Source organism: Diceros bicornis, chromosome 1 (genome assembly GCF_020826845.1).
Source record: "Diceros bicornis minor isolate mBicDic1 chromosome 1, mDicBic1.mat.cur, whole genome shotgun sequence".
Classification (NCBI taxonomy): Eukaryota; Metazoa; Chordata; class Mammalia; order Perissodactyla; family Rhinocerotidae; genus Diceros; species Diceros bicornis.
The window spans coordinates 53,906,240-53,928,375 of record NC_080740.1 but is presented as its reverse complement, the minus strand read 5'-3'; the positions used below and the strand labels follow the sequence as shown (position 1 = coordinate 53,928,375).

The following is a 22,136-nucleotide window of genomic DNA, read 5'->3' as shown; positions in this document are numbered from 1 at the left end:
TGAACTATTCTGTCTAAAACACTGGAAACAATCAGTATAAAAGTAACATCATTATGTTGTCAAGATGTCTTACATCTGAATTTAAGGGATCTTTTAGAAATAGCTTTTCAAAAATTTTGTATAAATTACGTGTTGTCTCTTTTCTACACATGTCCTAAACTAGACTAGAATCAACTTGTGAGCAAGAAGGGTGTTTTACATTTCTTTCAGCTCTCACTAAGCCTAGCACAGTGCTAAGGACATTTTAAGGTTCAATTAATGCATGCTGGTTAGAGAACTATGACTAACATTTAAGTTATGCTTTAGCATAGAACTGATAAACTGATAATAAACAAGCTTTTGTTATGATAACATTTACTTTCTCCTGACATCTGCCTTACCCAGAAACAACCTCTTAAATCACTGCAGATTCTTTCAGTGAAATTGGAGGTCACAAACACCAAAGTATTTGACTCTTTTATTTTCCCATTAGTTGCTACTTGTAAGGTCACACTTATCAATTCTAGTTATTTTTCCCATAACAGAACACTTTCCTGCTTATAGACTGAGAGAGAGAAACTGCAAATGTACAGAAAACCAACCTTCTTAGACATATATAAGGAATCAAGAATTTTCTAAAGCTAGAATCTGAAAATCCTATTTCTGCCTTCTATAAAGTCAGCATATTGCCATTCTACTCACTATTCCACCAGAATACATCACATTGCAAACTGGATTACTCCCTTAAAATACTGGATTATGTTCCAGTAGTAAAAACAAGAATGGTAAGTTGTATTGAATATTTTTGCATTTGCTTATTGCAATACTAGTTAAAACACCAGTTTATAATGTTTTTACACATTCAACAGTTCAAACGCATGATTCTTTTAATCTGACAAGTTGTAAGTCAACACTTCACTGGAGAAAATGTATGAAACTGCAGCATTAATTTCTGAAATGAAGGATTGGAATTCCTCTTTCTGACTTCTCCTTTCAGTCCATCACTACTCTGCATGTTCCTGTTCTTGTCCTGGAATCAGCCACCGAATACTCTCAGTTCGAATGGTAGCATACATAATAAAACTAATTAAAAAGAATAAGGAAAATACAAGCAACCAGTCCACACTTTTTATGAGAGTGCTGGGGAGAGGGCCTATTTGGTCAGCTTGAGTTACTACCACATTTTTCTTGGCTTCTATACCTGAAAGAGAAATCAATTGTTTCAAATCAGATAGAAAACACCAGCTACAGATCTTTCTGAAGTATTTTGTATCGTATGCAAAATGATATGCAGTCTTAAAATAAACACCACCGATAGTATATCTGGGAGGGGTTTTACTTGCCTGTCGGTGTAATTTGTAACTTGCCTTTCTCCCCACCACATCAAAGGAACAAGAATCCATTCAGCAGTTCAAAGCTAAAACACTGGAATTTCTGTGAACCCCTCAGAGGGGTCTTAAGTCAGTGCATGTAAGAGCTGTCTTTTATTCTCTTTTGAGACCAAAGTTCAACAAGTAACTAGTAAAGTTACTCTTAGGAGTCTACAGAAGGTTTTCACAGGTTAAGTAATGCTAAATTCAAAATGCTTTAAAATAATTTACTGAAAGAACTGTTAGAACCACTACTGGGATCAGTGATTACCAAAGATGCTGTGACTCCTAGATTTCATTTGTGTTCTAGGTTTAAGGCATTGAGCAAAATGGCTCCCTCTCTCCATATCAACTGAATGACAATCAGGGGTCTGGTATAGAATAGCTCTAGAATAGCTCACCACCTGGTAAGAAGGCTTATAACTCCTATGAGGTAACTCAGCTCTTGGTTCTTTAGTGTTAGATTTAAGTAATTACATGCAACTTAATATATATGGAAGGTAAATATATGAAAGGTATAATTTGTATTTATTTCCAGTGAATATACTTCAGGAAGAAGTGGGGTGCTCATAATTGAGGCACTGAAGCTTTTGAGGAGTGAACTTTTCCAATGAAGGAAATTTCTTCAATATACAGTGCTCAAACTTTGACAGAATAAAAAAAATAAGGCCATATGTTTTGGCAAATATTAAGGAATTAAAATAGCATCTGCAAATGGATTAATGGAACACCATACAGCAACAAAAATGAACAAAACACAACCACACGCAACAATGCAGATGAATCCCACAAACAATGGTGAATGAACTAAGCAAGACACGAAAGAATCCATACTGTACACCTCCATTAATATGAAGTTCAAAAACAGGTAACACTAGTCTATGGTGTTCTGAGTCGAGATGGTGGTTATCCTTGAGGGCAGGAGCAGTAGTGCTGAAGGAGGGCTAGTGATGTTCTCTTTCAGGATCTGAGTACTGGTTACCCAAGCTGTTTACTTTGTGAAAATTCATCACTCAGTACACTGATGATTAATGTATATTTTTGTATAAATATTATACTTAAATTGAAAACATATGTAAAAAGGTATACAGGTGTATGGTATGTGAATTATAGCTCAATAAAGCTGTTATTTTTTTTAAAAAGGTATCTATAATCATATTAAAATTACCTATTCATGTGAAGCTTGCCACTGATTGTCAGACATTTAACAGGATCCTAAGAGTTCATTAGAAAAGAAGTTTCACTCTACAGCTATGGTACACAACTATGTACTGGGGCTTTGGGGAGAAAAAGAAAAAGAGGAAGATTGGCAACAGATGTTAGCGCAGGGCCAATCTTCCTCAAAAAAAAAAGAAAAGAAATTTTACTTCTGAAAGCCCATCTTGAATCCTTCACTTAAGAACAGCAGCAGATTGGAACCCACAGAAGGCGTACACCCCCCAGCAATAAAGTTTCTTCTACAACGTATTATTTCTACATACCTGTCTGGTTGAAAATGAAGATTTTCAGCGTTTCCAGTGTTCGGTCTGTGTGATTAAATCTAGCCATTGGTTTAGCTCCTTGAAATAACAAGATGTTAGGAACAGCTACGGTGCCAAACCTGGTAGAAAGGCTACGAGAGAAAGAAGCCAGTGAGAAAACCTGAATAAACAGCGGGCTTTCTCACACAATTACCGTATCAGAATGGATGGAAATAATTGAGAAAGGATCAGTTTCGTGTGACCTACAGAGGTTTCTGATATTCAAACTATATGCTTGTAGCTGTTTCTGACCTCTTTCCTTATGGGTCATGGTGGAGGGCATTCCTGTTCTGCTGAGCTGCTTTCTATTACAGTATGGAACTACCCATGACACAATTATTCCACTATTTAAGTTCCTAACTGCCAAATGGATCAGACCAGAAAATTCTAATTCATGGACAAAGCACACTATGTCAGTTTACTTGACAGAAGAAATTTCAAACTCTCCAGAATGCCCATCTCCATCCTTCATACAACATTCAACTTACGGTAAGCAATTAGTTTGATATGTCAGCACAAGAGAATCTGTGATTTAAGAAACACACCAGGAAGTTCACAGTTAGGGCAGGACGATTCGGAAGTAACATGACCTGAGCAGTACCTTCATAATACAGAGTAGTGGTATAAGCTCCAGAGTCCAAACACTCTGAGTTCGAGCCTCAGTTCTGCCACTGAGCCTGCTGTGTGACTTTTGCACAGATTATTCAACCTCTTTAAGCCTCAGTTTCCCCCATTAGTAAAACGGTAATATTGGATAATCAGGATTTTTCTTTTGTAAACATGATGTAACAAATATTAACATACGAGGTAAACACATGTCCCAGGCCATATAATAAGAACAAGTATCCTCTATTCTCCACAACTAAGGCCCCATACCAGGCACTGAGCAGGATGCATAGAGATGAAGAAGGAATAAAGCAGATGCTAAAAGCCTGCAGGGAATGGGGTCGGGGGAGGGGAGACAGTACCAGACCCAAAACCAAAGAGTACTGAGCAGGTGCTGGGAGCCAGCCCTGTGAGCATGGGGGCAGTGGAGGGCCCAGTCAAAGCTGGACATTGACCTGGACTGTCTTTCCAATCAGTCTGTTCCCTTGAGCCAGGCCACTTAGATATTTCCCTGAAGCCCTTATGAGAATTACTAATTTGTTGGGCAATTTCTTTCTTCATAAATGATTTCATGTAAACATCGGCAGTTACATTACCCACACTAAAAAATCAGTGGAGCACAAGTTAATAAAGTTTTACGCAACCTCATTTTTACCACCAACTTGACCATCTTCCAGACTTTCCAAATGTATTCACACACAATCTCCTTGTGACCTGCTCAGGAGCATGTGATTTAGAGGAGGAGGGGGGCACACAGTTTATAACCCAGGCACAGCCATAGCACTCAGGGGAAATACATAATATCTGAACAAAGTTCTTTGTAACTTATCTTAGTGAACATTTGAAAAAGACAAAAGCCCACTGAACAATATAAAGAAAGAAAACAAGAGCAAATGTTATTTTAAAGGGTTAATTTATTAAATTAATTTATTGATTGTCTACTAAGAAACATGCATGCAAGAATAAATGTAAGCAAGAGGAAAGAAAGAAGGAGGGAAAGGAAGGAAAGAAAGAAATCCTAAGTAGACATGGACCGGGGGTGCCAAGAGTTAGGCTGCCAGGGGTGGGGACCTAAACTGCAGATGAAAGTCACAAAGGAAGATCCTACTTGTGATACTAATTTTGCTAATTCAGTCTGGCCAGGACTTAAAAAATCCTCTGGCCCCTCCTCTGCCATCAGGCAGACCCACTTTGAAATTCCACCACACACAGAACAGTCTTTCTTCTGAAGGCGGCCTCCAGAAACGGAGGCCAGCAGCTCCCTCAGGAGTCTGACAATCCTCACTCCTCACACCTGCCTTTCCCTTCCTTCAATCTCGTTTCAAAGCTCACGCCTACCTCCTCCGTTTCTAACTGAACTGATTACACCTCTAAACAACTACAACCATCATCCGAAAGGAGGAGACACAAACCCCACTCAGGGACGATACCTGCTGTGCTGGGACGCATCCAGGGCCAAAAAATGAAGAGCTGGAAATGCCCGGGGCAGAGAATTAAAATGAGGGGCCAAACTGGCAGAAAACCGGCACCAAGGGGTGTAAAAGAGGACCAGCGTGCAGTCACTACCATTTGGGTTTAGAAAATCCATGAGGTCCTGTGGTAAAAGAAACAAGTGTTATAGTCAGCAGTAAATGTGCATGCACGTTTTTTTCTGGAAGGATACCCAAGAAACAGGAGACACTGCTGCCTCTAGGGGGAGGAGGTGGGGCAGGGATAGGAGGAGACTGTAGTCTATCACCTTAAGAACCTTTTGGATTTAGACCCATATCAATCCATGAAGCAGCAGAAAAGTACTATCAAATGACGTTATAAACTTTCCTCTAAGCTTTCTTAATATTACTATAGAGCAATTTTAATATTTTTCATAATTCATCAGTTCAAATACTAAGAAATCACAGGGTACAGGTCACTGTCCCAACTTTTGAACTATACATCTCACGCAATCTAATGGCATTAGTAAAGCACTGTGCTCTCAGGCCCCAACTATCATCTCAGCAGATCCAAGTCTGTACTAAGCAGTCGGATCAATGTACTTGGCCAAAGGTTAGTTCAATTCAAGGGTGTACCATCCCTGCCACCAAACCCAGACTGCTTAAACTGCTCTGCCCTGGTCACGTGTGTGACACCCGTGAAACAGTCCTGCAGAGCTGAGGCACAGCATTTACCTGGTATTGAGGGGAGGCTGTGAGGCCAGCGCCGACCCTGCACTTGGAGGGGCTACGTGCACTCAATGTACCATACGTACCCTCGTTTAAAATAAGCAATCAGCTTTCAGAGCTAGGATTTCTTCTCTTACATAAGCAGCCTGAATTCATCCTGCTATCTGGCTTAACAATCCTACAAGAAACTGTCAGTCATTATCCCAATATTCTCTTTGGAATCACCATTTATCCAACTAGTTGGAAAAGCATGGCTGGATTTGGGACAATTGTCCAGCTGTCACTCCTGAGAAAACACTGGATTCACACTCTTTGGACAAAAGAAACTTTTCATCAATATAACATACTTCCCATGGGCACTACTGGTGTAAACAATACTAAATTACAATTTTAGTAATTCAGATGCTTTTAAGTTGCCTCTGTAATACCTCATTTGGAAGAAGAAAAATGCTATGATTCTGATGCCAAGCACCTATCTGTCCACCAGGATTTTATCATGAGACTTGGTGGAGAGATTAGCCCAAGGATGACTAGGTTTAAGTCGCCTAAATTATAATGACACTAGTTATACCTCCTCCTTTCCCTGCAAACATCACAGAAAGCAAAGTCAATTTTCACTGATGCAGCCATTAAATGCTATCCCACTTACAATATGATAAAGACTATGACCCTCCATTTGAAAATTGATAGAGTATTAAACCGTAAAATCAATGTACTGAAAAGGAGAAAAGGACTAAAGAATTTTTTCTTACCTGTGACATATTTAAAATTTTCAGAGTGAAATTTTCTAATCCCGTCACATTTCTCTCCTCACAGTTCACCTTTGGGGACTTCAGACTTTCAGTGTTATTGGAGTCCTCTGTCGGGGCTGGGTCGGATTCCGCCACCTCCGGCTCTGTGTAATACTCCTCTTCTCTATCAGGGAAGCTTGCTCCAGCGCTGTCCAGCGAGAAGAGGCTCTCTCCGAGATTGCACCGCGCGTCCTCCTCCCCTCCAGCCCTGCAGGTTCCGCCACCAGGCTCTGAGCTCAGTTTGTCCTCAGCCTCCCCGGGAATTAGAGACAACATCGCCATGTGGTCGCCATTGGTGTCCAGCCCCAGCACTGCATCAGCCTCTTCAGCTGACACGTCCTGGCCCGTCGGGCCACGTGAAGGCTCCTCCTCACTTGTGTACACAGCCCCCACCTGGAGAGGGCGAGCAGGCTGCTCCTCTGACCATAAGTGACCACTTTCCTCTGCAACTAAACATGCCAGCATGTTCACAGTCATATTTGACTTCAAAATAAATGAACCCTACAGAATTACAGTTCTCTTCGAATATGAAATTTTCCCCTACAGAGAAGAAAGTTATCCTTTCCATTAAACTATCAGAGAGCCACCCACCATTCTCCAGGTCATGGAGAAGGTCACAAAGAGGTACTAGATTAATGAATGCCATGTAAATAAGTGGACAAATACATAGCTTCATGCGAAACTCACTGCTTGCATATGGATTATGAACAAAAACATTCCAGTGCAAATCCAATTAGGAAAATATAATACAGACACACTTTAACAATTTTGTTTGATGAGAATATCCAAGAAAATAATGATGGCTTTATGGAAGATTCTACTAGGGCAAAGCATCTTTGCACACATTCTAACAGCTCTGTGAGACAGGCAAGACAAGGGTTATCATTCCCACTTAATAGATGACCAGGCTGAGGAACAGAGAGCTTCAACGTAATGCCCAGTGACATACAAGCTAGTAAGCAGCAGAGCCAGGTCTCAGAGCGGAGTCTTCTAACTGCTACTCCAGAACGGGCCTTACCCTCCCCTACGATACCCCGGGGGTTGCTGGGCCACACTACCTGAGGAACACTGCTCGAGCCACGAAGCAGCTCCTTCCTAAGGTGGCCTCTCCAGCTGAACTCTGGTCTCTTGCCCGCTGCTCTTGGGCTACTGCCCTTGGGAGTGCTATGGGGTGCACCCAGCAGTGCCGGGGCAGCAGCAGGGAGAAAAAGACTTTCCTCCCACTATGGAGCCACCAGATAGAGCTTGGGCAAAATAGTCAGGTAAGGGAAGAGTCCTGGGCAGTCTCGTACATCCACTCAGCAATCTCTACTCTGTAACAATGACTCCCGCCCTCCAACTCTCATTAACTCAGCAACGGCTGCCAGACTCTGCGCCAGGCACGGACTAGAGGAAACAAACGAGCCCAGCTGCAATCAGACAAGCTCCCCATGGGCAGGACCCACCAGCTGTGTAGTGAGCTCTGCCATGCCAACAGCATGTCACCAGCGTTTGAATGACCAACTGGCTTCAAAGTTGGGGAAGGGTCCGGGAGCCTCCTAAGGTAGGCACATTCGTATAAGGTCTCAAAGAATATTCCCATAGAGATGTGCAGATTCATTCAGAAATTCAAAAACATTCCCTGGGAATTATGCTCCTGGCTAACACGGAGTAACAGCGACCATATTTACCCTCCCTCCTGAAACACCCCCAAAACAGCCAAATATGTGAAACAACAGTTTCAGGAGACCAACTACCAGGCACCCAAGGCCAGTGATCGCTGAGAAACAGGAAGCAAATGAGGAGAGCCCTAAAACTGCTCTAGCTAACCGCCTGAGGGCGTTTCCACCCGGCTCAGGGAAGGGGACCAGGCAGAGCCCAGCAGACTCCTCAAGCTGAGGAGATGGGGCCAAGGGTCCAAGGAGATCAAGAAAGCTAGAGTTTGTGGAACAGAATACTGGAGATAGGAGAGCTGCAGAGAGAGGACTCTGGAGATCTACAGAGGGGCCCCTCGAGAACACTGGTCAGCATATGCATGTGAGTAAACTACCCAAAGCAGGGAAAGAATTGCCCAGAAGGATTAGAGGCAACAGTACCCAACACTCACACAGAGCTGGGAATAGTCCCTGTTCTCACCAGCTAGACTGGAAAACCTCATAATTCACAGGGCACTAGGGAGAGTACACAAAAGGGACTTGTTGCAGTAGTGGGGCACAATTAACCCTATAGTAGATACAGCTCTGCTCCCATCTAGCAAACTTTAAAAGCAAGAATCAAGCTCTTTCCCTCCAAGCAGGCGGCAGCAGCTTGTGTAGCCATGGGCAAGATTAAGGCTCGAGACCTTTTCGGCAAGAAGGAAGGGCTGCTGAAACAGCTGGATGCCCTGAAGGTAGAGCTGTCCCAGCTGCGCATCCCCAAAGTGACGGGCGATGCAGCATCCAAGCTCTCCAAGATCTGAGTTCACAAATCCATCACCGGTGTCTCACCACCATTAACCAGACGTAGGAAGAGAATCCCAGGAAATTCTACAAGGGCAAGAAGTACAAGCCCCTGGACCTAAGACCCAAGAAAACACATGCCATGCGCCGCCAGCTCAACAAGCATGAAGAGAACCTGAAGACCAAGAAGCAGCACGTAGAGGAGCAGCCGTACCCACTGGGGAAGGGCTCAGTCAAGGGCTGAGCATCGTGGCACAATAAAACACAAACTGTCAGAAAACACAAGCAAGGATCAAACCATGTTCAAGTAACTTAACTGTATCCCAGAACAAAGTTCAAGAATAGTTATAGGAATACTAAAATATCTAGCACTCAAGAAGGTAAAATTTATGTCTGGCATCCAAGCAAAGATTACCAGGCATGCAAAGAAGCCAGAAAATATGATCCATAATGAAGAGAATTATCGACCAATTAAAACTGACCCAGAACTTGCACAGATGTCAGAATTATTAGATGAGGACATTAAAACAGTAATTATAACCATATTACACATGTTCATAAAGTTAAGTAGCTATAGAGACATAAGATATAAAACAAGACCCAAATCGAAATGCAAATCAATTTGCAATGAGATATCACCTCATACCTGTTAGAATGGGTATCATCAAAAAGACAAGAAATAACTAAGTGTTGACAAGGATACAGAGGAAAGGGCACCCTTGTGCACTGTTGGTGGGAATATAAATGGGTGCAGCCACTACAGAAAACATCATGGAGCTCCTCAAAAAATTAAAAATAGAACTACCATATATATGATCCAGCTTCCACTTCTGCATATTTATCCAAAGAAAATAAAAACACTAACTCAAAAAGATATATGCACCCTGTGTTCATTGCAGCATTATTTACAATAGCCAAGACATGGAAGCAACCTAACTGTCCATTGATGGATCAATGGATAAATAAAATGTACACACACACACACACACACACACACACACACAATGGAATATTATCAGCCATAAAGAAGAAGGAAATCTTGCCATTTGCAACAATGTGCATGGACCTTGAGGGCATTATGCTAAGTGAAATAAGTCAGACATAGAAAGACAAATACCATATGATCTCACTTATATGTGAAATCTAAAAAAAAAAAAGCAAGTTCATAGACACAGAGAACAGATTAGTGGTTGCCAGAGGTGGTGGGTGGGGGTGGGCAAAATGGGTGAAGGTGGTCAAAAAGTACAAACTTCCGGTTATAAAATAAGTAAGTCATGGAGATGACATGTACAGCATAGTGACTATAGTTAATAATAATGTATTGTATATTTGAAAGTTGCTAGGAGAGTAAACCTTAAAAGTTCTCACCACAAGAAGAAAAATTTTGTAACTATGTATGGTGATGGACATTAACTAGACTTATTGTGGTGATCATTTCGCAATATATACAAATATCGAATCATTATGTTGTACACCCGAAACTACGATAATGTTATAAGTCAATTATAACTCAATTTAAAAAAAGCCTCAAATCATACTTCTGGCGATGAAAACTACAATGTCTGAGATGAAAACTGCACTGGATGGACTAATGGCAGATTAGACTGCAGAAGAAAAGAGTAGTGAACTTGAAAGCATAGCAATAGAACCTATCCAAAGTGAAAAAAAGAATCCAAAAAAATTAAGAACATCAGTGAGCTGTGGGACAATTTCAAGTGGCCTAATGCACAGATAATTGGAGTACTCAAAAGAAAGAAGAGACTGGAAAAGACAGAAAAAGTATCTGAAGAAATAATAACAGAAAACTTTACAAACTTGATGAAAACTATAAAACCATAGATCCAAGCTCAACAAACCCCAAGCTCAATGAACTACACCAAGACACATCGTAATCAAACTGATCAAAACCAGTGACAAGAAAAAATCTTGAACATAGCTAGAGAATAAAGACACACTATGAACAGAGGAACAAAGATAAGACGACAGCAGATTTCTCGTTGGAAACAACGCAAGCAAGAAGAGCAGCATCTTTAAAGTACTGAAAGGAAAAAAACTACAAACCTAGAATTCTAAACCCAGCAAAAATATCTTTCAAAAACAAAAGCAAAATAAATACTTTTGCAGACACACAAAAGCCAAAAGAATTCATCACCAACAGACCCACATGATAAGAACCTTAAAGGAACACCTTCAAGCAGAAGCAAAATGATACCAGATGGAAATATGGATCCACACAAAAGAATGAAGAGCACCAGAAATGGTAACTACATGGATAAATATACACAATTCTTTCTGAAAGTGTAGCTAAGAAGAGGACAAGAAAGATGGGGTAGTTGCTGTGGGCAGGCAAGGGGCTAAGAGAGGTTTCTATTTTGGTTTTTAGGACATAGGAGAAATTTAAGGATATATAAAGCTGACAGGAAGGCAGGTAAGGAGGAGAGGTGACAATATAGGTTAGATAGGGCAGAGGACAGGCCTTGGACAGCAAGGTAGGTCCTTGACAGAAGAGGGTCAAGCACTTCCATGACTATGACCTAGAGAAGGGGCGGGGTGCCTGGGCAAGGAGTTCTGCCAGTGTGAGGGTGGGATCACACTGGTGGTCTTTCTGGAGGCTTTTGGTTGATGAGCATATACTGCTTATATAATCAGAAGAAAAACAAAACATGTTTGCTGGGTTGTCCACAAGACAGAGCAGGAAATGAAGCCAGAGTGGCTGAAAATCTGGAGAAGAACAAAGGGTGCCAGGTTTGGAGGCCGAGCCCTGCTCCCAAATGCCCCAGCTCCACAGAGATCTGCTCTCTCTGAACCTAATCAACATTCGAGGTCCAATAAGTAAGTGGAAAATACCAATAACCTGAAAGCATCTCAGGAGAAAAAAATAAGGGCACAAATTAGAATCCAGTTCTCTCTGATCACCCTTGTGTAAAAATGGATAGATGTCTCCCATAGAAAATCAAAAAGGAGTCTGAGTGATGCAGAGAGCTGGCATTTTAAGTTCAGGAGTGTTGTTTTTCCCTCCTGTGAAGATATTTAAGTACACAGTACAGATTAGGAACAAAAAAATTCTCATGCCCTCAGGTACCATTGTTCTCATTTAGGTATCGAGAAGAAAGGAAACACTGAATTACTCCACAGGAAGATAGAAATGACCTACTCTGTGAAAGTCATTGAACCCTCCCATGGTAAAGTGCCTTTTAAAAGAGATTGCTTCTTAACCTAAACTAGCTGATTATAGTCTGAGCCATGCATAAAATGAAAATTATTCCATTATTGGCAGCAAAGAAGATGTTCAGAGAACAAGGTGGGGGCACCATGCCAACTCTGCCAGGGAGCCCCAGCCTAGGTCAGCTCCTTCACACCCTTCCAGTTTTTCTCAGAAGGCTCTCTACCAGCCACAGGTTTTTTCACAATGGCTTCTGTGGCAGGGGAGCCAAATGGGGGAGGACCAAAACAGCCAGGGGTTGGAGGGGCAGCAACCAATACTTTCCACAGGAAATACTCAGTGTGCTCATCTAACAAATGAAGAAAACACCAGCGAAAAGCAGAAATTCAGAGCTACTGAGATTAAATGAGAAAAGATGTATGTGGTCCCTAGCACATGGTAAGCACTCCATAAATGCCTGCAGTGATGATGATGATGATGTTTACAGTTCAAAGAGATGAACAGGCATCATAACTAAGTCCTGGTAATTCCTCTGCTAAATACATTCTGGATCCATCCACTTCTCCCGTCCCCACTCACACCCTCAGCCCAGGCCACTGCCATCTCTCACCTGGACAATTGCTGTAGCCACCTTACTGGTCTCCCTGGTTGGCGTTCTATCCCCTCTCCGGACTCTGCTCCTTACAGCAACCCAAGTGGAATTGAAAGTTAAAGGCAAATGTGATCATGTCACTCCCCTGCTAAAACCCTTTCAGTGGCTTCCTCCTGCCCTGTGACTGAGTCTGCTTTCCGTTGCATGGGTACCAGGCCCCACGTGATGTGGCCTCTGTCCACACTCTCAACTGGTGCCATAGACATTTCTGGTCCTGGATCACTCACACTCTCCTCCACCAACCTTAGAGTTGTCCCGAGGGCTGTTTCTCTGCTGGGAAAGCCCTCCACCCCCTCTTCTTCTGGCTAATCCAACTCAGCCTTCAGATCTCACCCTAAACTTCACCTCTGTAAGGTGAACTTCAACTTCCCTTACCCTCAGACAGTGGGGTCGCCCATTATAGCATCCAATAATGCCCTGGGACTCTCCTTAAAGCATTTTCCACTCTTGTAATTTACTTAATTATTTGTAGTCATTTAATGCCTGCCTTCTGCAGCCGACAGGAGGGCGGACCTGTTTCTCTGTCGGGCTTACCACTGTACCCCCAGTGCCCAGCAGAGCGTGTGGCATATGATGGGTGCTCAGTAAGAATCTGCTAGCTGACTGCCTAGTGAAGATGGCATGGGGGTGTTGAAGCCAAAAGGTGGCTCCCATTCCTTGACACCTGGACAGCATTGCCACCTCCAGCTGCTAATCTGCCAGTGGTGTCCTCTGCAGAAAAAACCCTTGGATTTTCAACCATCCTGAAAAAGAACCAGCTGGTGAGGGTTCCTCTGTCCTCACCCCATTCATGGCCTGACCATGATGACCAAGGACCCACCCCATGGCCAGTGTTATCCTCGGGGCTGCATGAATGTGACCCTGACTGCCAGGTGGGCTCACAGTGACTGCAACAATAACTAAGTCCCCTGAATCAGCCAGGTTTCTGCCAGGAAACAGAGGGCACATTCAACTTGGGTCAAGGAGAACTTAGTAAAGGGACAACCAACATGTGGGCTGGGTGTAGAGAAACGAAAAGCAATGATAAGGAACTCCAGGGCCAGTAAGAGCAGAGGGGGAGCCAGTTACCACTCATAGACCCTAAGAATTCAGAGGCAGAAGCAGTCACAGAACCTTGAAACAGTGAGGACAGCCTTCTAGAAGCCGTGATATTCAATGGAGGGACACAGCCAACCTGTGATATCCCTGAGGGAGAGAGCTTAGAAAATCAATACCCTGAGCTCACTCTCTCCTCATTCCAACCCAACAGAAGCCAGAAGGCAGGAGAGCCAGTTGTTATTCCATACAGGGCAGCCACCCAGGGCACAGAGCAGGGTAGAGAAGGCTGGAGAATGATCCAGCAGACAAACAGAAGATATCCAGCACATGTCGTCCCCTCTCTGAGGCTGGTGGTTAAGTGTAGTGACAGAGAAGTGTAGTACAGAGGTTCAGCTGTGGAGTCAGGCAGACATGGGCTTGAATCACGGCTCAACTTCTGGCTGTATGACTTTGGCAAAAGACTTATTGACTCTAAGTCTCAGTTTACTTATCTATAAAACAAAGACAATAACAACATCTACTTCATAAGTATTTAAAGATTAAATAAGGGGGCCCGCCCTGTGGCTTAGCAGTTAAGTGCGCACACTCCACAATTGGCAGCCCAGGTTTGGATCCCGGGCGCGCACCGAGGTACCGCTTGTCCGGCCATGCTGAGGCGGCGTCCCACATACAGCAACTGGAAGGATGTGCAACTATGACATACAACTATCTCCCGGGGCTTTGGGGAGAAAAAGCGAAAAAGAAAAGGAGAAGGATTGGCAATAGATGGTAGCTCAGGGCCAGTCTTCCGCAGCAAAAAGAGGAGGACTGGCATGGATGTTAGCTCAGGGCTGATCTTCATCACAAAAAAAAAAAAAAAGAAAGAAAGAAAAATAAATAAAGATTAAATAAGCTGATGCTCGTAAAGCACCAAGCACAGCGCCTGGCACATAGAGAGTACTTTCATTAGTGATAACTGTGTTACTATTGCTCACCCTGCTCCCTGCTCACCCAACTGCCCTGCCTCCTTCCAGGGCACCGCAGGGAAAGGAAAGACCTGCCTATTCCTGTTGAGTTCTAAATGACAAGCAAGGCCAAAGAGTCTGGACTTCAATAGGACTGTGAGGAGCGGGGTAAAGGAGCAAGGAGAATAGGGCCTCAACCCCCCCGGACTCGGGATGCCTCCAGGGTGGCTGCCTTCCCCACCTGAGGGGCCCTGAGAGTAGGCCGTGGCAGGCTGCAGGTTACCCTGGAAGTCTCCAGTGTTTTTCTCATCTGTATATCCAGGCATCTGAGCAAGAGGGGACCTCTTAAGAAAGTGGTCCAGCAGGGTGCAGAGTAAAGCGTGGGCTTTGCAGTCAGAAAGACAGGCGCTGCCATTTACCAGAAGCGCAAACTTGGGCAGATTACTTAGCCTCTCTGAGCTTGGCATCTCCATCTGTAAAATGGAGACACGAATGGAATCTATCTCACAGGTCGGTGGGAGGACTGAATGAGATAATGATGGAAAGCACTAGGCACAGTTCCTGGCTCCTAATAAGGACACCACAACTGTTGGCTATTCGTTATGATTATCATCATTAATCATGAAGTGCTTCCCATACGTGGGCAGGCCTCAGTGAGCGCTACTACACGGTCACTCCCGACCGGCAGACGCCTGCTGAGGGGGCCTGAATGTGGCCTGGTCACACCCGGGGCTCCCTGCCCCGCCGTCCCCCGACCCCGGACCAGGAGTGGGGGACCACGGTGGGGAAAGAAGTCGGGACAACGCGGGGAGAGGCGCACCGGAGGGCGCCAGGAAGGGGCGAGGCGCGCGTCGCGGGCCTTCGCGCAGGTGAGAGCGTCGCCCGGCAGACCGCCACCTCGCCCGTCACGCCGCGCACCGCCGCCTGCCGCCCGGCCACGGCCCCAGCCCGCACTCACCCTCCAGGCTGCGGGCGGGAGGCCCCAGCACCCACAGCAGTACCTGCCACCAGCCGAGGAGCCGCATGGTGCGGGCCGCGGCGGCCGGGACCACTACCCAGGCCGAAGGGCAACGGGCGCACCGCGACGCGAGTGGCGCTTCCAGCCGGAGGAAGGGTAGGGGAGGAGAGCCCGAGAGCGCGCGCGCGGCCCCGCGCCGCCATCTTGGCAGCTGGCAGCCGCCGCGGGCGCCATTTTGGAGTCGGGCGGCCTGCCTCTGGCCTGTGGCCCTTGGCCTGCGCTGGGGGACGCCGTTCATCTCAGGTCGTTTCCAAGTTTCCTGATTCCAAGCCCTGGGTGGGGTTCCAGCAGAAGCCCGTGGCCCCCTTTCTTCATGGGCCAGTCGGGGCCTGGCTGCTGGCGGCACACACTGCGCCCACCGGCGCTTCATTCACGGGCCAGAAGGGCCCAGAAGCCGCCTCCTCCCTCGAGTGCCCCCATGGAGGTGCAAATCTTCGAATCCCCTGCCTTACCGGCACTACTCTACGTAGGGTTGCCGGATAAAATACAAGATGCCCGGTAAATCTGAATTTCACATAAGCAACTAATAATTTTTTACTATAAGAAACATACCGAAATTCAAATTTAACTGAGTGTTCTGTAATTTTACTTGCTACTATCTGGCAACCCTAATAACCCTACTTGTCTACTCAGGGCAGGATTTCTTTGTTCTTTTCTTTTTTTCTTTTTTTTTTTTTGCTTCGGAAGATTCACCCTCAGCTAACATTTGCTGCCCCTCTTCCTCTTTCTGTATGTGAGCCCCTACAGCATGATCACTGACAGATGAGTGGTGTAGGGCCCGGTCTGGAACCGGGTGGCCACGCAAGCTGTGGGCAGGAACGTAATGGTTGGTTTTAGCTCTCCCTCCTGCAGGGCACTCTCTGCCTCCCTAATCCGCGCCCTAGGCTGGGTCCTGGAGGGGGTGGAGCCACCGCGAACATAAAGCTAGGAAAGGGCTTGGATCAAAAAGGCAGGGATGAGGCAGGGAGATGTGCTACCAAGGGACAGGACTCTGCAGTCTGGAACAAAGCACAGAGGGAGAGTCTAAGAGAGAATTCTAGAAGAGAATGAAAAGGGAGAGGGCCTCCTGAAATCGAATAAAGCAAGTTTTGAGCAGCCACCAGTGCTAAATCAGTGCAGAGTACAGCTTTCAAACTTATTTTAAGAGGTTGAAAAAACAGAAATATATTTCAAGGATCTTTACACAGAGCCATTGGTAAATATAGCAACGTTAACAAGAACCTGGGCTTTTTGGCCTGTAGTTAATCCTGGCTCCAACATTTATAATAGTATATGATCATTCAGCAAGTTATGTAATGTAAAGTTTGGTTTCTTCATGTGTAAAATGGGGATGAAACTATAGAGTTACGTGGATTAAATGAGATGTGAAGTGATGAGCACAGTGCCTGGTGCACAGCAAGCACTTCAAAGTGGTAGCCATTATTATTTGAATTATACAGTTCTAGTGGAGTAACCATAGTCCCCTTGTGCCCATCAAAGAGAGATTGTTAGACCAGAAAGGTGCATCAACAATCTGACCCTATGGATGATTCTTATATTCCAAATAGGCTGCCATAGTTCTGTATAGTAAATTCTCAAGTGTGTGTGGGTCCAGGAGGATCTGAGATAATGGACTACATGGATGAAAGAGCCCGCACTTCTAGAGTTGATCACGACAGTCATCATTTGGCTACCTCCCTCCCTCACCCCCAACATGTAATAGCAAACCTTTCCTTCTTTAACTTATTCTCTCCCATACCCTCCATACCCAATTTGAAGGTGCATGGAAAGCCAATAGGACAGAGGATTAAGGAGATTTAGGATTAATGAAAAGGAGGCTAATTTGACTCATCTGGACACACCACAGTGGATGCCTTATGGTTACTATTCCTTTTTTTTTTTTTTTTTTTTTTAGCTGAGGAAGAGTCGCCCTGAGCTAACATCTGTTGCCAATTTTCCTCTTTTTTTTTGGCTGAGGAAGATTCACCCTGAGCTAACATCTGTGCCAGTCTTCCTCTATTTTGTATGTGGGTTGCTGCCACAGCATGGCCGCCAATGAATGGTGTAGGTCCCTGTCCAGGAACCGAACCCAGGCCACCAAAGCAGAGTGCACTGAACTTAACCACTAGGCCGTGGGGCTGGCCCTCTTTCCTTTTTATGTCCTTTCCCTTCCTGTGTTTTGTGCTTTGCTGTTTGTTTGGACAGATACACTTACAAAGGTTAGAATTGTTGTCTTTTGATAAATACTATATATACACTCTCTAATGATCACTCAGTAAATGCAGTCAACAGGAGAGAACGCACATTTGACTGTCTCGCCACCAGGTGGCACATGCATTTATTTGCAGTGAGAAAATTGCCTTCAGGTTTGTCTTGGAGCTTTAATTTTATTTTGGTTTCTGGGAGAGAAAAAAGTTATCATCTTCCTTTGGCTGAAATGAATTCTGTGCACAAACACTGTACAGCCTGGGATTGTTCATACAAGAATCTGATAATAATTAGAATTTTTATGTGCAGCTACACACCTGCACTCCTTGTGTTTTTTTTTGTATCTCTTGATAAATTTGCCAAGATTTTTTTTATTGAGGTCATAATACTTTATAACATTGTGAAATTTCAGTTGTACATTATTTGTCAGTCACCATATAAATACACTCCTTCACCCCTTGTGCCCCCGCCCAACCCCATCCCCCCTGGTATCCACTACACTGCTCTCTCTGTCCGTGTGTTAGTTTATCTTCCACATGAGTGAAATCATATGGTGTTTGTCTTTCTCTGTCTGGCTTATTTTGCTTGACATAATACCCTCTAGGTCCATCCATGTTGTTGCGAATGGGATGATTTTGTTTTGCCAAGATTTTTTTTAATCTGATGAATCATGAGGGCCTCTCTCTCTCCCATCTCTCTCTCTCTCATCAACAGGCAAATATTTACTTTTGTTAAGATCACTGTGGCAAGGTGTATCTTCCAAAGATTGCCACAATAATATCCCTCATCCCAAATGCTGTTCTACAGAGTAATTTTGCCACTGCCCATTAATAGGTAGAATCTAATTCCCCTCCCCTTGAATCTGAGTGGGCCTGTGATTCACATATAACCGAGAGAATGTAGCAGTGTAAGAAGTGATCCCATATGACTTCTGAGGCTCCATGACTTTATCCTTTTTGCTGGAAGATTTACACTGGAGCCATGAGCCACAAAGTAAGTAGTTGGACTGTCCTAAGGCTGCAATGCTGTGAGGAAGTCCAAACTAGCCTGCATAGAGAAGCCGTGACACTACATGAAGAGAGATGCCCACTATCACCAGCTGATCCCGGCCCCACTCTGTTCCAGCTTCAGCCACCATTAGACTACTACTGCCTGAGAGACCATAGCAAGAAATGCCCAGCTTGAGCTCTTCCCAAATTCCTGACCCACAGAAACAGAGTAAAAAATTGTTGTTCTAGGTCATAAGTTTTGTGTGATTTTTTTTTATAGACTAGATAACTGGATCATTTTATTTTGTAATGAAATACCTGTAATCTGAAGAGAATATTTGAATTAATTTAATAAACCAGTACTTTGGGCATTTATTCATATTGTTATTCCTCCAAGCTCCTTACCCATCTTGACCACTTTAATGTTGTTTTGTTGTTGTTGTTGTTTTACTGAGGAAGATTGTCCCTGAGCTAATATCTGTGCCCATCTTCCTCTATTTTGTACATGGGACACTGCAACAGCATGGCTTGAGGAGTGGTATAGGTCCACGCTCAGGATCCAAACCCGCGAACCCAGTCCACCGAAGTGGAGCGTGCTGAACCCAACCACTATGCCACTGGGCCGGCCCTTTAATGTTGCATTTTGATGAACTTAAGTTGACCCAATGCACTCATTATTATTTCATCAATACTGGGTATTCTTTGCAGTTATAACAAAAGGAGATTAAACTGAGCTCTTTCAATAATTCAGTACCCTCCCAAGATATTTACTTTAAGGGAGTTGTGTCCTGAAGCACAGGGTAGACCAGAGCAATGTATAGTAGTTAAGAAAACTCTTAAAAAAAAATCACAGGTTCTCTTTCCCAACTTTGTCTACTCAGGGCATATACCCTAAATTTCATTCCTAATCAAAGTCATACTTTACTTTGATATACATGAGATGCTACCAGGTATAATCACAAGTAGAAACTTCAACTATAGTTGAAGGAGACCACTGCATTTCTAATCTGGGTACTAAGCCCTTGGCATTTATGTTTTCACTCAGATGGTTTTCTCCCAAAGATATGATTCCTATTTGACTCATTAGGAAACTGAAGCACAAAGAAAATAGCTCAGCATCACATAGGGAGTTTCTGACAGAGCTAAGGCTAGAATAGCAATCCGAATTCCTGACTTTTAATACTATGGTATACAATCAGTAACTCATTTCAAATGCTATCACATTGTTAATCAATACTTCTGTAATAGCTTGTGTAAATAAATATTAGATTTAAATAAGTTGATTGTATTTAAAAACTAATGAGAAGGATCCTATTGGGAGAGGTTTAAGATTCAGGAGAGAGGATCCCTGAGAAGGAAGTAGGGAATGGGATCCAGAGGGAGATAAACTTGAGACAGTAAGAGGACTACCTCCTCCATTGTAGTAAGAGGAAATGATGAATGCAAATAAGCTATTTTTTCTGTCAAGAAGAAAGGTAGTCTGCTGAGAGAGAGCCTGTGGTATTATCTAAGAATCCAAAGAGAGTGGAGAGTGGAAATCTGAAACAACCTAAGTGAAGAATGGCATAAGAGCTAAGGATACAAAAGATAGTGTTGGGGATCCAGCTGTGGTTGGAAAGCAAGAATTTACAGTGGCAAATGGCACAATTAAGCATTTTTCTCCAATAGCATTTAGCAGCCCAGGAGTAAATGGTAGCCAAAATTACCCTAGAGTTAGTGTTTTGCCAGGCTTCTGTGATGGAAAGATCAGGGGGCAAGTTAGTTGAAGATAATGATAGTTGCTAATGTCTTTATCAGTATAGTTGAGTCCTACCACTATTTTGAAAAAGAAATTTCATGAGTTGGCCATTCTTTAGGTATGAGAGTACTTAGTATAACCCAACAATCATTTATAATCAGTATATTAGTTATCTATTGCTGCATAACAAATTACCCCCAAAACTTTGTATCTTAAAACAGTAATAATCATTTATTATCTCACACCATTTATGTGGGTCAGTAATTCAGGAGTGGCTTAGCTGGGTGGTTCTGGCTCAAGATCTCTAATGAGATTGCAATCAAGGTGATGGCCAGGGCTACACTCATTTGAAGGCTTGACTGAGGCTGGAAGATCTGCTTCTAAGATGGCAAGTTGACCCTGACTGTTGGCAGGAGGGCTCAGTTCTTAACCATGTGGATCTCTCCATAGGACTGTTTGTGTGTTCTCGTGACACGACAGATGTCTTTCCCCAAAGCAAGTGATCCAAGAGAGCAATGCTAAAGCTGCAATGTCTTTTATGTCCTAGCCTCATAAATCACACAAAATCATTTCTGCAGTATCCTGTTGGTTTTACAGGTGACCATGTACAATGTAGGAGGGGACTACACAAGGACATAAACACCAGGAGGTGAGGATCATTAGGAGCCACAATGAAGGCTGGCTTACAATTGAGTAATAAGATTTATAATTTTATTTATTTATTTTTTCCCCCCAAAGCCCCAGTACATAGTTGTATGTCATAGCTGCACATCCTTCTAGTTGCTGTATGTGGGACTCGGCCTCAGCATGGCCGGAGAAGTGGTGCGTCGGTGTGCGCCCGGGATCCGAACCTGGGCCGCCAGCAGCGGAGCGTGTGCACTTAACCGCTAAGCCACAGGCCCGGCTCTGATGATGTTATAGATAATATGAAAATAACATAAAAAATACCTATCCATGCCATTACCTAATGGTCAATTACATACTTACCTAATATGTTCTTCCTTCCCTTTTCAATTCATTGAATCTGATTTTTTTGAGAAGTACTTGAGCTTATAACAGATTTGAGAAGTTTTGTTTAGGAAATGCCAAATCCTCAAGCAATAAAGAAATCCCTAAATTACGATTCAACTTATCTGTGTTTGATAGTTTATCCAAAGTAGCATTTGGAGATACTAATTCACTAATCCCACTTTCTAATACTAAAACTGACATCAAAATGGTAACTATAAAAAGAAAAGACAACAGGGGGCTGGCCCAGTGACACAAGCAGTTAAGTGCACGCGCTCCACTGCAGTGGCCCGGGGTTCGCCTGTTTGGATCCCGGGCGTGCACCGAAGCACCACTTGTCATGCCATGCTGTGGTGGCATCCCATATAAAGTGGAGGAAGATGGGCATGGATGTTAGCCCAGGGCCAGTCTTCCTCAGCAAAAAAAAAGAAGAGGATTGGCAGATGTTAGCTCAGGGCCGATCTTCCTCAAAAAAAAAAAAAAAGAAAGGACAACAGAAATAAAACCACACATCTATGGACAGCTAATCTTCGAGAAAGGAGCCAAGAATATACATG

General features: G+C 43.7%; 1 protein-coding gene and 1 pseudogene across 2 annotated transcripts; one reads left to right on the top strand and one right to left on the bottom strand.

Annotated features, from left to right (window-relative positions):
• Nucleotides 1-443: 443 nt before the first annotated feature.
• TXNDC15 (thioredoxin domain containing 15) lies at nt 444-16,042 on the bottom strand. Of its 2 annotated transcripts, none has more exons than XM_058540540.1 (5): nt 15,598-16,042; nt 6,387-6,874; nt 4,906-5,069; nt 2,831-2,961; nt 444-1,180 (listed from the first exon to the last, which is right to left on the bottom strand). In XM_058540540.1, the coding sequence occupies exons 1-5, from the start codon at nt 16,025-16,027 to the stop codon at nt 984-986; spliced, it is 1,410 nt and encodes a 469-aa protein (XP_058396523.1). In that variant the 5' UTR covers nt 16,028-16,042; the 3' UTR covers nt 444-983. The 2 variants fall into 2 exon arrangements, with proteins under 2 accessions (XP_058396523.1, XP_058396528.1); XM_058540545.1 differs by having other exon boundaries at nt 15,641-15,833.
• On the top strand, nt 8,722-9,086 carry LOC131392772 (large ribosomal subunit protein uL29-like; annotated as a pseudogene).
• Nucleotides 16,043-22,136: the final 6,094 nt, after the last annotated feature.

Bases quoted from the DNA above. Each gene is read 5' to 3' on its own strand.
- TXNDC15 (XM_058540540.1), bottom strand. From the start codon at position 16,027: ATGAAGCGCCGGTGGGCGCAGTGTGTGCCGCCAGCAGCCAGGCCCCGA. The intron at 2,962-4,905 runs GTATCGTCCCTG...TTTCTCTCGTAG, and splicing joins GATGCGTCCCAGCACAGCAG to CCTTTCTACCAGGTTTGGCA. The intron at 1,181-2,830 runs GTATGTAGAAAT...TTTCTCTTTCAG, and splicing joins CTTCATTTTCAACCAGACAG to GTATAGAAGCCAAGAAAAAT.